The following is a 17,691-nucleotide window of genomic DNA, read 5'->3' as shown; positions in this document are numbered from 1 at the left end:
TATTGTGTTATTTTTTTATTATTACTTTTCATTTCAGTCTACTTGGTAAATATTTTCTTCTTGAACTGCACTGTTGGTTAAGGGCTTGTAAGTAAAGCATTTTCACAGTAAAGTCTACACTTGTTGTATTTGGCACATGTGACAAATAAAGTTTGATTTGATATGGTATACAGACGATAGCCCTATTTGGTAAAAGACTAAGTCCATATTATGGCAAGAACAGCTCAAGTAAGCAAAGAGAAAGGACAGTCCATCATTACTTTAATGTCAATCCGGGAAATTTCAAGAACTTTGAAAGTTTCTTCAATACCAGTCGAAAAAACATCAAGCACTATGATGAAACTGGCTAGAAACCACTACTATAGGACATCAAGAAGTAGAAGAGACTTGCTTGGGCCAAGAAACACGAGCAATGGACATGAGACCGGTGGACATCTGGCCTTTGGTCTGATGAGTCAAAATGTGCGATTTTTGGTTCCCGAACGCCGTGTCTTTGTGAGACGCAGAGTAGGTGAACGGATGATCTCCGCATGTGTGGTTCCCACCGTGAAGCATGGAGGAGGAGGTGTAATGGTGCTTTGCTGGTGACACTGTCAGTGATTTATTTAGAATTCAAGACATACTTAACCAGCATGGCTACCACAGTATTCTGCAGTGATACGCCATCCCATCTTGTTTGTGCTTAGTGGAACTATCGTTTGTTTTTCAACAGGACAATGACGCAACACACCTCCAGGCTGTGTAAGGGCTATTTGACCAAGAAGGAGAGTGATGGAGTGCAGCATCAGATTACCTGGCCTCCACAATCACTTGACCTCAACCCAAATGAGATGGTTTAGGATGAGTTGGACCGCAGAGTGAAGGAAAAGCAGCCAACAAGTGCTCAGCATATGTGGGAACTCCTTCAAGGCTGTTGGAAAAGCATTCCAGGTGAAGCTGGTTGAGAGAATGCCAAGAGTGTGCAAGGCTGTCATCAAGGCAAAGGTCGGCTAATTTGAAGAATCTAAAATCTAAAATCTATTTTGATTTGTTTAACACTTTTTTGGCTACATGAATCCACATGTTATTTCATAGTTTTGATGTCTTCAATATGATTCTATGATGTAGAAAATATAGATTTTTTTTACGTTTAAAAAAAATCTTGAATGAGTAAGTGTGTTGACTGTTGACTTTTGACTGGACACTTGCTTAGAGGTTAGGGTGCTGTAGTTTCCCCATCTCTGCTAGTTTTCATACCCCTCAGTGCATCTGCTATATGTATGTACACTGAGGTTGTCAGGGGTTCACCTAGGGGTCATGATGGGGGCTGTACCAAATGTTTGATGCATTATAATAATTGATTATGCTTATGTTGTATTAATAGAAGGGGAGGGGTTATAAGACCTAGACTACAGATTAACAATATATATTCATTATAGAGGTTTAATATTGTTCCACAGTCTTTTCTAATATCTGCCTCTCATTAAGAAACTGTCTGAGAAATGTGTGACTGTGAAGACAGAACTCTGCAGGGTTGTGTAAGAGAGAAGAGACGAGTTCGACATTCCACTATAAATCAACTTGGACATTTACTGCTAAGCTTTTAGATAACACTAATAACACTCTTGTTTATATAGCTGTGTCGGCATGGTTTTGGTCTCATGAGTAGAAGGTAATGACGTAGGCAGTTACATCACAGGGGGTTGACTACAAGCATGATAAAAGCAACTTGGCACCTTTTCTATTTTGCAGAACTTACTCGGAAACATGGGTGCCATGTTCCCGTTGTCAACTTACTGTCTGCAATTGCATTAATAAATGAATAAATTATTTACTTAAAGATATTGTCTGAATGCTAATTTCACCAATGAGCCATTGATTAACAAGGAATGAACCCCAACAAGGTCTACTGTATGGGGCTGGCTGGGGCAAGCATGTTCAGAGGGCAGAGTAGGGGCTGTAGTGGAGTATGGACAGTAAGTTAGTGTAGGGATGTATGACACTGGTTAAGTATGGATATAAGTATGTACTTCTTTATGTCCACGGGATCAGCTTACCCAGAGAGTCAGAGACCCCCAGTAAGATCATTAGATCACAAGCATCAACCCAGACACATTACCCACCTTCTGATAACCACCCCTTCTGACAACCACCCCTTCCGACAACCACCCCTTCCGACAACCACCCCTTCCGACAACCACCCCTTCCGACAACCACCCCTTCCGACAACCACCCCTTCCGACAACCACCCCTTCCGACAACCACCCCTTCCGACAACCACCCTTCCGACATCCACCCCTTCCGACATCCACCCCTTCCGACATCCACCCCTTCCGACATCCACCCCTTCCGACAACCACCCCTTCCGACATCCACCCCTTCCGACATCCACCCCTTCTGACATCCACCCCTTCTGACATCCACCCCTTCTGACATCCACCCCTTACGACAACCACCCCTTCTGACAACCACCCCTTCTGACAACCACCCCTTACGACAACCAACCATTCATGTTTACAAATATATAGCTCTTGTCCAGGGCGTTACGTGTGGCTTGCTGATGCTGAGCCTTCCTTAAAACAGGAGAGGTCAACAAGCCGCTTGAAGGCTCTGGACCAGAGAAAACACAACTGATCAAGCAGACGACACACCCAGTCTTCCAGTGACTTCTCTCTCAAGTGTGTGAAAGACTACAGTGTAAAGCATTGATAGTCTTCCGTACAGAGACTGATTTGCTGTGGCACATCATCAGTAGTGACTTTATAAAACTCTGTTGTAGCAAAATGTCATGGCATCTGGTGTGAGAGGAGGGGGGGTGGGGTGGGAGGGATGGAGAGCAGAGAAGGGGGAAGGGTTGGTTTTGGGGTTTGGGAGGGGGTAGAGAAGCTGATGATGTTCTGAAGGTGAGGTGGTATTAGACGAGGAAACATGGCGAGGGGTTAGGGGTCAGGGTGAGCAGTGCCTAGCTGGCGTCTACTTGATGTTCTTGAGCAGGGAGGTGCGAGCATTCACCACGGCCTTGAAAGCATCCTCGCTGCCCGGGGCAACGCACTTATCCGGATGGAGCAGCACAGCCAGCTTCCTGTATGCCTTGTTAACTTCCTCCCTGGAAACACAAACAGGAACAAAAATTAGATCAAGACGAGGACGCTGTTGAAGCTGCTTTGTGTGTGTCAGAGTTGATTGTCAGGCGGACGGACTATAATGACATTTCCCAGTGTCACCTAATCCCCTCGCTTAATCCAAGCCCCCAACCAAGCTCAATATATCAGGGAAGATAGGGATTCGTTTAGAGAGAGGTCAGTTTAAGAAAGACTCACTTTCACTATGGTGAATAACTAAAACAATACAGAAATGCACAAAGAAAAAAATAAGTTTGTCAGAAAACAGCTCATTGTGATTGAAGAATCCACAGAATCTAAGCACTTCTGGGAAACACTAAACACACTAAACCTACAACAACACGAAGAGTCACCTATCCAAAATGGAGATGTATGGATAAACCACTTAAAAAAAAGAAAAAAAACAGCCAAAACATTTATGATCAATTACAAATCTTAGAATCAGCTATTAAAAGATTACCAGAACCCACTTCCAAAGCTTTAACACCCAGGCCCCTCTTTCAGTATTGGGGAACATGGATTGTGTATCTGTGTGTATCTGTGTCATTCAGAGGGTGAATTGGGAAGACACATTTTTTTTAGTGCTTTTGCACGGGGTAGGTGCCAGGCACATTGGTTTGAGTGTATCAAGGACTGCTACGCTGCTGGGCTTTTCACGCTCAACTGTTTCCCGTGTGTATCAAGAATGGTCCATCACCAGCTAACTTGACACAACTGTGGGAAGCGTTGGAGTCAACATGGGCCAGCATCCCTGTGGAACGCTTTCGACACCTTGTAGAGTCCATGTCCCGATGAATTGAGGCTGTTCTGAGGGCAAAAGTGGGTGCAACTCAATATTAGGACTCAATGATCCTAATGTTTTCTACACTCAGTGTATAATGACAGAAGAGAAGCTGCATGTATCTAATTATAGACAAGATGACTGACAAATACCTACCAAAATGTTGGAAATTATAAGCAGAAACATACGTAAATCAGGCTAAACAAAATCCTGCCATCTCCAAATGTAGCCTATAGTGCATTTTCTATATTAGCGGGTTAGGGTCGGTGTGAGGTGTTTAGGTTCAGAACGGCTGTCAGACAAAACCCATATAGCATGTTACTACTGTACAGCCGCTGTGTTCCAATTTAGAACCAGAGCTGTATAACATGTTACTACTGTACAGCCACTGTGTTCCAATTTAGAACCAGAGCTGTATAACATGTTACTACTGTACAGCCACTGTGTTCCAATTTAGAACCAGAGCTGTATAACATGTTACTACTGTACAGCCACTGTGTTCCAATTTAGAACCAGAGCTGTATAGCATGTTACTACTGTACAGCCACTGTGTTCCAATTTAGAACCAGAGCTGTATAACATGTTATTACTGTACAGCAACTGTGTTCCAATTTAGAACCAGAGCTGTATAACATGTTACTACTGTACAGCCACTGTGTTCCAATTTAGAACCACTGTATAACATGTTTCAGCCACTGTGTTCCAATTTAGAACCAGAGCTGTATAACATGTTATTACTGTACAGCAACTGTGTTCCAATTTAGAACCAGAGCTGTATAACATGTTACTACTGTACAGCCACTGTGTTCCAATTTAGAACCAGAGCTGTATAACATGTTACTACTGTACAGCCACTGTGTTCCAATTTAGAACCAGAGCTGTATAACATGTTACTACTGTACAGCCACTGTGTTCCAATTTAGAACCAGAGCTGTATAGAGAATTGGAGTGTGTTTGATCCCTGTTTCTGGACTATGCTTAAGGATCCAGGGTTGACCTTTGACCCCTTGTCTTACCGTGTGGCTCCAGGTTTGACCCCCAGCATATCCCAGGAGTCCTTGCTGTTCCGTATGCGTCGGATGGTGTCGGCCTGCTCCTTGGTGAAGCCGACACTGACCTCTGCCACCGGGCGCTTCCCGCCGTTCTCACACATGTCCGTTATGGAGGAGAAAAACGCCTGGAAAACACACACAGATCAGTAGAATCTATCTATCTCTCTGTGTGTGTGTGTGTGTGTGTGTGAATACCTGAAACATCTCACTGATACCCTCTCCGCTCTGTGCTGACGTCTCAAAGTAGTGGAACCCTCTTGACTCCGCCCACAGCCTACCCTCTCCCTCGTCTACCACACGACGCTTAGTCAGGTCCACCTGGAGGGAGCACACACACACACACACACACACACACACACACACACAGCTAAGACCAGTGAACCTGGTACACAGAGAAGGACAATCATACACACATACCTTGTTGGCACAGACGACAAAAACGATGCTCTCCATATTAGCCTGGGAACCCATCTCCTGTTTCATCTCACTCAGCCAGTTGTCCAGCGCATCAAAACTCTCCCTCAGACCTACGTCGTACACCAACACCACTCCCTGGCTGTCCTTATAGAACTCATTACGAACCTGCAGAGACAGAGACAGAGAGACAGAGAGACAGAGAGAGAGTGAGAGATCGAGAGAGACAGAGAGAGCGATAAAATAGGCTAAAATTGAATAAAACATGAGTTCCACTTCTTCAGTACTGTGTTTGACTTAACGATGATTTGTGTAAAAGCAGCACCCCCGACTAGAAAAATAATGAACTGCTCCACAAGAACAGCAGTACAGAAACAGCAGTACGTGTATGTCTGTGTGTCAGATTTTTATATATATATATATATATAGATATACTTATTACTTATTTGCAAATAAATTCATTAAAAATCCTACAATGTGATTTTCTGGATTTTTTTCCCCTCATTTTGTCCGTCATAGTTGAAGTGTTCCTATGGTGAAAATTACAGGCCTCTCGCATCTTTTTAAGTGGGAGAACTTGCACAACTGGTGGCTGACTAAATACTTTTTTTTGCCCCACTGTATGTATATATATATAAATAAAGAGAGAGAGACTGGCCTCTTGGTGCATGTCTGGACATGAGGGCGCAGACGTTTATGTGGTCTGACGTGTAAAGCACGGTGTTCCAGTATGTTAGGACGTAGATCATGACCGAGGTTGTAAGGTACTGACCTCGTAGAAGAAGGGGTGTCCTGCCATGTCAAAGATGTTCACTTTGATCTCCCTGTCACGCACCTGGACTCTGATGGACAACAAACGCTTCAAAATCAGTCACACACCGACTTCAGAAGTCTCCACATCAGTGGTTCTCAACCAGGAGAACGAGTAGGAGTACTGATAAAAATGAACATGGTTGAGAACCACTGCTCTACACTGGTCTACTTTATCTGGAATCATCTGACAGCAATGGAACTGAACTGTGCATCTTTGGTCTACAAATTATTTAATTATTTTTTAATTTATTCATCATCATTGGGGTCAACTTACTTGGTGACCCCATAGTCGATCCCTATGGTGGCCAGATACTTGGGCACAAACCTCTTCTCACAGTATCGCTTGATGATGCAGCTCTGTAATGAAGAAACAAGATGTATCAACTAGGGTTAGATAAGAGCAACATTACACATGTAAACTAAAGTCAGAATTCATTCTCTGCAGCAGTGGCCTGTGAATGAGTGAATGTTCATTGGTGATGGTAAGAATTCATTCATTGGCTTCCCTAGCTATTCAAAATGGCACCTAGTCGCACCATTGTTGTAGTTCCCGCTGGCTGCTTGGCCTTATTAGGTGGGTCATGTTAAGTATAACAGAGGATTTTCAAACCAACCTTTAATTGCCGTTACTTCCTCAATTCCAGACTTGGAAGAAAACACATCTTCAAACGTCCATTTCTATTTGCAGGGAGGTTCGTTTGAATTTAGAAAATGCTCTGTTATTAAAATAAATAATTGAATTTAGAAAATGCTCTGTTATTAAAATAAATCATTGAATTTAGAAAATGCTCTGTTATTAATCAAATAGAACATGTTTTGCTCCATGAAGTAATCCAACAATGTTGTACGCCTCCATCTTGTTTATTTCAAATATTGTCTCCATTGATTGTGGACAGGTGAGTGTCATCATGACATGCAGCACTTTGGGGTGGACACATTGATGGATCGTTTTTTTTTCCTACAGAGCTACATTTTCTAAATTCAAATGAACCTACTGAAACTAGACATGGAAGTCTAAAACACCTGTTGTCTTCCAACTTGGAAATTGAGGAAGTACTGTCAAGTAAAAGGTGGTAGAAAATTCTCTGTGCTACAGTTACCTACCTAATAATGCCTATCGGCCAGCTGGAACAGCACTAACGGTCTGATAAGGTGATATTTTTATGGCTACCCTAGCTGGCTGGCATACTGTGGAGGAGGACATATCAGTGTTGAATACAGTCTTATTGATAAGGCAGTAATACACCATTCATTTGTATAAACAGCCTGAAACGAACGCCTGCAAAATTGTGTAGAAGTCGGTTACAAGCCAGAATGTTGATTAAACCTTTAAGAGCCAGTTGGTACTGTATATGTTTCCTTCTGCACCGAGGTAAAATTAGTTTTATATTGGATATTCGATTCTCTCGTCAATAGCTATTGAACCAAGCATGCCATGAAAATGTTAAATACTGAATCTGTGGATGGAGAACAAATCGACACCTTTAATGTGTAAATCTTTTAAAAGGATAAAAAATAAAAAATAAAGTGTATTGTTTTCCATCCTCCCCTGGTTCAGAATATACCCTGTTCATTGTCATGGCATGATTGGTTCATTTGCTATTTGTAACGGTTCTCGTCTGGTGAAGGAGAAGCGGACCAAAATGCAGCGTGGTATTTTTGAGACATGTTTAATGACGATGAAAAACACGAACAATACAAAAACAACAACCGGAACGTGAAAACCTATACAGCCTATCTGGTGACAAACAAACACAGAGACAGGAACAATCACCCACGAAATACTCAAAGAATATGGCTGCCTAAATATGGTTCCCAATCAGAGACAACGATAATCACCTGACTCTGATTGAGAACCGCCTCAGACAGCCATAGACTATGCTATACACCCCCAAGACAAAACACACCACAAAAACCCATGTCACACCCTGGCCTGACCAAATAAATGAAGACAAACATAATATATTTTGACCAGGGCGTGACACTATTGATGAGAGAGAACAGAATATCCAATATAAAACTAGGCTTAATTATACCTACCTGCTGTCTTGGGTAAACAATACTTTGCTGTGGATATTTTGTCAAAAATCTAAAGCAGCTGAAGGACAAACTGCACAGATAACGGGTAGAGTAAGTCTAAATGGTATTTTATTCAACATTCTGGCTAGTAATGTAAGAAACATTTACACAATTTTACAGGCATTAGTTTCAGGCTGTGTTGAATATTGCATTAAATCATTTACATGCTGCTGTCCAGTGGAGGCATGTGCTCCGCCTCCCCCTCGACATCTTCACGCTTGTGACACTTTTGAAATGTGGGTCAAAAGGAAAATAAAAGTATTATCGGAGTGTTTTCGCCTCTCACCGGAATCCTCCTTGCTAGCTAGCGGGCGCGACATCGGCAGACTCTACCGCCTGCTGAACACATATGCCCTCATCGTCGTGAACAGAACTGCGGGAAAACAGTGCCCGGGACACTGTCAACTGGTGTAAAGAAATAGCTAGCTACCGTTGTCGACCCCTCCATTTCTTCTGTGGTATTTAAACCTCTTGATACTCCCCATCCCGGATCCGGGATCGTGACTAAAGCCTCAGGCTCATTAGCATAACGCAACGTTAACGATTTCTGAAAATCGCAAATAAAATGAAAATAATGCGCCTGCTCTCAAGCTTAGCCTTTTCTTAACAACACTGTCATCTCAGATTTTCAAAATATGCTTTTGAACCATAGCAATTGACTAATTTGTGTAAGAGTATGCTAAGCTAGCTTAGCATTTTGAGTAGCATTTAGCACGCAACATTTTCACAAAAACCAGATAACCAAATAAATAAAATAATTTACCTTTGAAGAGCTTCGGATGTTTTCAATGAGGAGACTCTCAGTTACATACCAAATGCGCAGTTTTTCCTGAAAGCGTCTGTGTGTAGGAGAAATCGCTCCGTTTGGAAAATCACATTTGGCTACCGAAACGAACCGAAAATTCAGTCACCTACAACGTCAAACTTTTTCCGAATTAACTCCATAATATCGACCGAAACATGGCAAACGTTGTTTGGAATCAATCCTCAAGGTGTTTTTTCACATATCTCTTCATTGATATATCGTTCGTGGAAGCCTGCATTCTTCTCTAAATTCCATGGAAAAATACTTGCAGCTGACTTTTGCGCACCAATTTCGGCGCAGGACACCGGGCGGACACCTGGTAAATGTGGTCTCTTATGGTCAATCTTCCAATGATATGCCTACAAATACGTCACAATGCTGCAGACACCTTGGGGAAATGACAGAAAGGGCAGACTTACTCCTCTCGCATTCACAGCCATATAAGGAGACAATGGAAAACAGAGCCTCAAAAATCCTGCTCATTTCCTGGATGCCGTCTCATCTTGGTTTTGCCTGAAGCTCACGTTCTAGGGCACGCACAGAAAATATCTTTGCAGTTCTGGAAACGTCAGAGTGTTTTCTTTCCAAAGCTACCAATTATATGCATAGTCGAGCATCTTTTTGTGACAAAATATATTGTTTAAAACGGGAACGTTTTTCATCCAAAAATGATATAGCGCCCCCAGAGTTTCAACAGGTTAACGGCAGCAGGCATCCAACGTTACTGCGCGTTAACTGTACTGGAGCGCCCTCACCTCCCGCCTTTCTTAGTTTCAAAATCGACCAATAGATAAACATGGCGAGGCATGGCTTATTGTGACCACGCCCCCAAGTAGGGTACAGCCGTAGGGTACTTCTTTTATACTCCCATGTTAAATGTTCTACTCATAACCTGACAACGGCTGTATTTTTATTTATTTTTTGGTATCATTCTATAAACATTTTTAACATGCTTCCAATGTCATCTAAATCAACATACTACATCACACCTAAAAACACTGATTCGAAACGTAAAAATTTTTTTTTTATAGCATGAACAGACTGTCGCATGGAATGCACGTCACGATCCAGTCTTTTGTTGTGAAGTCAGCGTCAACTTCTCTAAATACTTAAGACCGTTCAAGGGCAGGCAAAAAAACTGGAAGTATATAGTTACGTGGCATATCTAAGACTAGTGAATTATATTTTAAATTAACTTTTCTCGCTAGCCAGCCAGCTAATGTAAATTAACCGGTGAAAAAGCCAAGAGGGGAAACAAACAGTGACGTGCGTATAACGTGACAGATTTACGAGCTTTACTTTCAGTGTTAGCAGGTCGGGTAACACACTAGTGGCAGAATAAGTATCATACAGATCATTTGTTGTGGGAGTCATTTGTTACATGGGAGCAATGAGAAAGATAGGTTAATTACATGGGAGCAATGGGAATTGCAGCCCCCAATTGCACCCTTCTCGGAGGCGCTCAAAGACGGCGGCATGAGAGGTTGTAATATTTCTAGCTAAGGAACAATTTTATGGTTTTCTCACAAAGTTTATAGTTTTAGACTGCAGTTGCAAAAAAAAAAAATCTTCCACAAAACAATGACATCTAACCATACAATGTAGCTATTGTGAATCATTTTGTAATTAATCAAACCATTGAAATATATTTTTGACGACTACCAATGAACAAGCTAGCTATCGAAAAGTTTCAGCGTGTGTAGTTAAGTTAGCCTGCTAACCTTCTTCATAGCTAGTAGCATGTAATCAGGACATGACCAAACTGTTGCTGAGATAATGGATGTTGAAACTGCCAGGAAGAATAGAGGCATTGTTGAAACTCACTCATATGCTTGCAGTGTAAAACGGGGGGGGGGGTGAATGTGATTCATATCCGAATACCCCAACCAACGAGCGACTACCAAAGAAGCTGAGAAGTGAACCATCAATGAGCCAGCTACAGGACAACATTGTCCGCATCCTCACGGCTAAAATCACAGAGAGCACAGATAATATCAGGAATTTGGTGTAAAACAACACTGTCAAGATCGTTAACCTGAAGAAATCGATTGATTTCAATGCTGAGGAAGTAAATACTCTGAAGCAGCAAAACGCAACATTGAACATTCAGGTTGCCAAGCAGGAGAAGAAACTCGCTGAAATGGAGTCAAAGGTCAACGAGAATGACCGGTATCGTCGGAGATGGAATCTTCGAATTAATGGAATAGCAGAAAAATCTGACGAGAACATCAAAGCAAGAGTTAAGGACATTTGCCGGGCAATTAGTCCCGGAGGAAGAGCGAAATGTTGTTGCAGGTTCTCTGGATGTAGTGTACTGCCTGGGTAGGCTGAGAGATGGGGAAAACAACCAGCCACCACGACCAGTGATCATGAGATTCATCTCCAGGACAGCGAGGGACATGACATGGAAAAGTCCAAAAAAAAAGAGTATTTAAAGAAGAACAACCTGAGGTTCAAGAAGGATCTGACAGCGTTTGACAAAGAAGCTCGGAAATCGTCTGTGGCCAATGATTGACAGAGCAAGGAAGGAAGGAAGGAAAGGAAGGAAGGGAAAAGTGCATACTTGGAAATTCACGCTGACGCCTAGCTTGTTGACTGCTGGATTCGTCAAGTGAGTTGTGCAGGACTGAGTTTTATTTTCATCTGATAAAACTTTATATTACTTGAGGAAAGAGCATTGTTTGTTAACCAAACTTTTTTTATATATATATATATATATTTTTTATGACAGGGAAATTCGCAATGACACTTAATGTTAGCTTGATGGCTATTCATTTTACCGATCTATGGTACAATGTTATTTACAATTGTATAAAAATATACCTAATTTAGGTCAACTACTTGCATGGTGCAAAGGACTGTTTTTATTTGCAACTAGTATGAACTTTTCTTTTTGTGAGAACCCGGTTCTTGTGAATGTATACAAGTTTAATATTCTTCATATAGTCACTGTGATAGGAAATGTCCATTTCTGTTGTTTCTATTAATGCCAGGGGAATCTGTAATATCTTGAAAAGGAAATCTTTATTTTTGTATTGTAAGGGTAAGAGTGCCGACAATTATTTCATTCAAGAAACTCATGCCTGTTCCACAGATACTAGTTTTGGAAGAGTCAATGGGGGAATGATATTTGGTTTTCATTTGGTACTAATCGGTCAGCAGGGGTCGCTATTTTAAAAGGCAACTTTAAGGGTCATATATTGAGTGATGAAGCAGATCATACAGGGAGCTGGATTATACTATTGGTAGACGTCAACTATGTTCAATTCATTGCTGTAAATACTTATGCTTCCAATAACAAGTCAAGTAACTGTATTTTATTTAGAGACATTGAGAGGAAAATAAGTCAAATGATGTCTACATTTCCTATGGCCGATGTAATATGGGGTGGAGATTTTAACACAGTATTACACGATAATCTAGATATATGGCCTCCTAAGGATAGCAATTCTGTTTGTGAGATAAGGAATATATGTCTAAGGTTAGGTGTTCTAGATATTTGGAGACATAAGAACCCAGATAAGATAATGTTTACATGGAGTACCAAAGATTAATCTAAACAATCCCGTATTGATTTCTTGCTGATATCTGGAGATAGGGCCGACAAGGTTGATACAGTCTCGATTGAACCATCGATTTTTAACAGACCACAAAGGGATCTCAATAAAGATAAATATGCACGGTTTGTCAACAAAACAGTTAGTGAAGGTTACTGGTAAATGAACAAGACTTTACTAGAGAATGAAGTATTTAAGAAGGAAGTAGCAGGAATTATTGATAAATACTGGAATTGTGCCTGTGTTATGGATACGTTTGGAAGTTACTGGGAGATAATGAAATTTGATATAAGGCTTTTGGCTATTTCAATGGGGAAAGAAATTGCTCGTGCCAAGAGAGAGAGAGAATATGACATCATAAAGGGAATAATGGATTATCCTTAAAAAAACTGAACTAACTAATCAGGAATTACTGGAACTATCATCATTGCAAATGCAGTTAGACTGTATCTACGAGGAAAAGGCCCGGGGAGCGTTTGTAAGATCAAGACGAAAATGGATGGAAGAGAGAGAGAAAAAAAATACAAAATATTTTTCTAATTAGAAAAAAGGGCAGGCGAAAAGACTTCCATATGTACATGAATGATTAATAATAATCCCAATGAAAATCCATAAATAAATCTCTCAGCATGTTGCCCAGTTTCATCAGAATCTGTATACATCAGCCCAGCCAACTTCCAATACGCATCCTTTCTTAGACACTGCAGAAAACACTGCTAAGAAGATAGATCATGATTTCAGGTATTGTGGTGATGAGGAGTTATTTGAAATTGAGATAAAAGACTGTATTAAAAGCCTTAAGGACAATAGGTCCCCTGGAAATTATGGTTTAATAAGCGAGTTTTATAAAGCATTCAATGATAAATGGATTCCTTTCATTCTTGCTATGTTCCAAGAATCAATAGACAAACTTTGTTTTCCAAACCTAATAAGGATACTCTTTATATAGACAACTGTAGGCCCATTAGCCTGTTGAATCATGATAGGACATTATTTGCCCTTGTATTTGCTAAGAGGTTGAAACAAGGTTTGCATCATATAATTGATGAAGAACAATCTGGTTTTATGCATGGTCAACATATTAGTAATAACATCAGGTTGATCTTAGATATGATTGAGTATAATGTCCTCATTATTGATGATAGCTTTCTTATGTTTGTTGATTTTAATAAAGCTTTTGACACTGTAGAACATGAGTTTATGTTCAAAGCAATACATTTTTTTTAAAGCAGTCCAAACTTTATATAGTGGTTGTACTAGCTCTGGAAAACTAGCTCACGTGACATCCCAAAGATTTGATATTGGCCGTGGCTATAGGCAGGGCTGCCCAATTAGTCTATTTTTATTGGTTACTCAAATTATGGCTCTTCATATAAAGAAATTGAATTTTCAAGGTGTTTCAGCACTTGGCAATGAATTTAAACTATGTCAACTGGCTGATGATACCACCACATTTTTAAGAGACAGGAATGAGGTTTCTAAAGCAGTTTCCTGTATTGAAGACTTTTCCTTAGTTTCGGGTTTGAAAATTAATATCAATTAAGTCAGTCTTATTTCCACTCAAGGATAGTGTTTTAAAGGAAGTATATGTTATCCCAATCAAATATAAAGTTAATTATCTTGGAATTGTTATATGCAAGGATGAAAAAAAGGAGTGAATTAAACTTTAACCCCATTAATGAGAAAACAATGAAGAAATTGTACCTAGGATAGCCTAGTGGTTAGAGCGTTGGACTAGTAACTGGAAGGCTGGAAGTTCAAACCTCCGAGCTGACAAGGTAAAAATCTGTCGTTCTGCCCCTGAACAGGCAGTTAACCCACTGTTCCTAGGCCGTCGTTGAATATAAGAATTTGTTCTTTAACTGACTTGCCTGGTTAAATAAAGGTAAAATAAAAAATATCCAGATCAGTTTATGTCTCGTTATCACTTGAATTATCCCCTAAAATTTAAAGTGAGAATATATTATAATAAGATTGTTTATCATTTTATTTGGAGGAACAAGCCTCACTATCTACGGAAATATATTCTCACTAATACCCAAGAACAAGGAGGTATTGAGGTTTTAGATTTCAATACTCTAAATAATACTTTTATAATGAATTGGATTCTGAAGTGTGTTAAGAACCAGAACAGTATTTGGAATGTCTTCCCTACGTATTTATTTGACTCTGTTGGTGGTTTAGAATTTCTGCTTCGATGTTGATAAAATCCCAGTAAAGTTGGCCAAATTCCATAAGCAGGAAATTTTAGCTTGGATGTTAGCATATAAACACAATTTTTTCCCCTCACAGATACTTTATATGGAACAACAAAAATATACGATTTTAAAAATAAGTATTTTTTTCCGTAACTGGTTTGAGAATAAAATGATTTTGGTTGGTCAGTTACTGAATGAGGATGGATATTTACTCTCATATGGGGAATTTCTTGATGAGTTTAAAATTCCAATAACCGCGAAATAATATGCAATTGTTTTTCATGCGATTCCAAGGGGGGTTGTATCTCTTTTAAATCCCTCTGTGGTTGATGTAAGTAACATAGATTTACATGAAAATATATTCATTGGCAATATTAACATCAAAGATAATTGTAGTAATAAACAGATTAGGAATATTGTTTGTGATACTACAATTCCCTCAGCAAGATTATTTTGGTCAGATATCTATGGCGATATACAATGGGGGAAAACATGGAAAATTGCTAACAAATATTGTATCAGTAACAAAGTAAAGGAAGTTTCATTTAAAATGTTAAATAGAATTTATCCTGTGAAACATGTTTTGGAAAGATTCAAGCTGAATATTGACTATAAATGTGATTTCTGTGGAATGGAGAAGGAGACCATTTTGCCTGTATTTATAGCAGAATGTTTTGGATTGACATACAGTATTTCTTACAACAACATAATAGGACCGGTTGTACTATTTAATGGTTTTGATATAATTATTTATTTCAGAAATTCTGACATAGATATAGATGTAGTATATTTAATTTAACCGCTAATAATTCTCATATTCACAAATACAAATGGTCCATTTCAAAACCTAACTTTTTTCACTTTATAAATTAATATAAACAATACGGCACTACTTTAACTCAGATGAAAAACACAAAAAGAAAATTAAAACTTGTTGTATTATTAATTAATATGATTTGTTTGTTTAGGATTCCTGGAATTGTAAATAGTTTGTATGTATGTTAATATATATATATAAATAATTTATTTATTAACAATATCAACAAACAAAAGAGGAATAGTCACATGCAAACGAGCATACATAATAACTATTTACATTGCCAGGGATATATACATATATACACTTACACCCTTCTCGGCAGGTGGTGACATTGGAATGACTCAATAACACCATCTGCCGGCTTTTGGGCTATAGCAGAGATCGTCTGGGCTACATTATAACGCTAAGGGCTTTGGCTGCAGCCACTAAACGTTACTCCTTGGCTCATTCATACTTTACAAATATATATATATATATACCTGATACTAGTTTGGGTACAGCAGAATAGCTGACCTAAACGTTAGTTGACTCACCTTGCCCACCTCGGCATTGCCAAGGCTGATCACTTTTACACGCAGTGATTTCTTGTTCTCACGTCTCTTCTGCACATTCGTGTCCATGCTGCTGATATTTAGCTATGTTAAATATTGTTGTTTGTTTGTTTCTTTTTTACGTCGTCGTCGATGATGTTGGCTGTGAAGCTGGAATTCCACTAAAGTTAGATTTGTACAATACGCTCCGGCTTAACTGGCTAGTAGACATTTACTCAATCTTAAAACAACGTCGTTTACAATTGTATAAGCCGCGCATTGTTATAGATCTGAATAAATATTAGATAAGCTATTCTGGACGAGTGAGACATGTATTTGTTCAGTTAGCTATCTAGCCTTTGCTATCGCCGCTGTTTTGCACAGCTTTGTTTGTCAATTTCTTATTCGCGGAAGCAGATTCGTTATTAAGTCAGATTTTAACAACAAAACTCAGTTATGTTTCTATACATTTAATTAATAATCATACACATCTGTTTGTATATCATGAAAAAGTATATTATCTACAGCGAGTTCATCTTCATATAAACGTCGTTTTTTTAACAATAGATTTTAAAGAGTAAAATCTGTTTTAACACTGGAGGCAGTTTCTATGGCAACAGCGAGACATGACAGCAGATTCGCGATGTTTCCTTGCACTGAAACGTGAATTATTTTTTGTGTGTTTATTTAATTTATTTGATCACTTTTAAAACACAATATAACCACACATGTGAATTGAGTACAATTCCATTATTTTCCATTGTGGTCCTCATGAAAGTACATGAAGACAAAATACATGGCCTTCAGAAAGTATTCAACACCCCTTGACTTTTTCCACACATTTTGTTGTGTTACAGCCTGAATTTAAAATGTATTACATTTTTTTTAAACGTCACTGGCCTAAACACAATACCCCATAATGTCAAATTGTAATTATGTTACATTTTTCTTTACAAATTAATAAAATATTAAAAGCTGAAAGGTCTGAGTCAATTAGTATTCAACCCCTTTGAAGTTCAGGAGTAAAAACGTGCTTCACAAGTCACATAATAAGTGCCCAGATCATCTCCACTACCACGGGATGTGTTGTATCCTCCAGTCTTAACGAACAGGGCCTCCTCTGGAGGGAAGGTCTGCTGCCTGATTCTCCACACTGTATTTCTCTGAGTGATGTAAGGTGTCTGTTTACATTTACATTTAAGTTTGTCCAAAGCAGTAGTTCCCTTGATGTGTGCAACCATGGTCCGTATCGAATCTAATTTTATTTGTCACATGCGCCTCCACATTGACTCTGTACCGGTACCCACTGTATATAGCCTCCTGTATATAGCCTTGGTAGACCTTACAATCAAATGCTGAATACTACAGGTGTAGGTAGACCTTACAATCAAATGCTGAATACAACAGGTGTAGGTAGACCATACAATGAAATGCTGAATACAACAGGTGTAGGTAGACCATACAATGAAATGCTGAATACAACAGGTGTAGGTAGACCATACAATGAAATGCTGAATACAACAGGTGTAGGTAGACCTTAC

General features: G+C 39.4%; 1 protein-coding gene across 1 annotated transcript; it reads right to left on the bottom strand.

Annotated features, from left to right (window-relative positions):
- Positions 1-2,427: 2,427 nt before the first annotated feature.
- On the bottom strand, positions 2,428-16,546 carry LOC135507441 (dnaJ homolog subfamily C member 27). The gene is made up of 7 exons (XM_064926983.1): positions 16,154-16,546; positions 6,436-6,518; positions 6,121-6,190; positions 5,352-5,516; positions 5,130-5,252; positions 4,899-5,059; positions 2,428-3,085 (listed from the first exon to the last, which is right to left on the bottom strand). The coding sequence occupies exons 1-7, from the start codon at positions 16,238-16,240 to the stop codon at positions 2,953-2,955; spliced, it is 822 nt and encodes a 273-aa protein (XP_064783055.1). The 5' UTR covers positions 16,241-16,546; the 3' UTR covers positions 2,428-2,952.
- Positions 16,547-17,691: the final 1,145 nt, after the last annotated feature.

Source organism: Oncorhynchus masou, chromosome 21 (assembly GCF_036934945.1).
Source record: "Oncorhynchus masou masou isolate Uvic2021 chromosome 21, UVic_Omas_1.1, whole genome shotgun sequence".
In the NCBI taxonomy this organism is placed as follows: Eukaryota; Metazoa; Chordata; class Actinopteri; order Salmoniformes; family Salmonidae; genus Oncorhynchus; species Oncorhynchus masou.
The sequence above is the reverse complement of the archived record's forward strand: the minus strand, read 5'-3'. Positions and strand labels throughout refer to the sequence as shown.

Excerpts from the sequence above, each read along its gene's own strand:
- LOC135507441 (XM_064926983.1), bottom strand. The coding sequence starts at position 16,240 with ATGGACACGAATGTGCAGAAGAGACGTGAGAACAAGAAATCACTGCGT. Across the intron at positions 5,253-5,351 it reads TTGTCGTCTGTGCCAACAAG|GTGGACCTGACTAAGCGTCG; the intron begins GTATGTGTGTAT and ends TGCTCCCTCCAG. Across the intron at positions 5,060-5,129 it reads GTATCAGTGAGATGTTTCAG|GCGTTTTTCTCCTCCATAAC; the intron begins GTATTCACACAC and ends TGTGTTTTCCAG.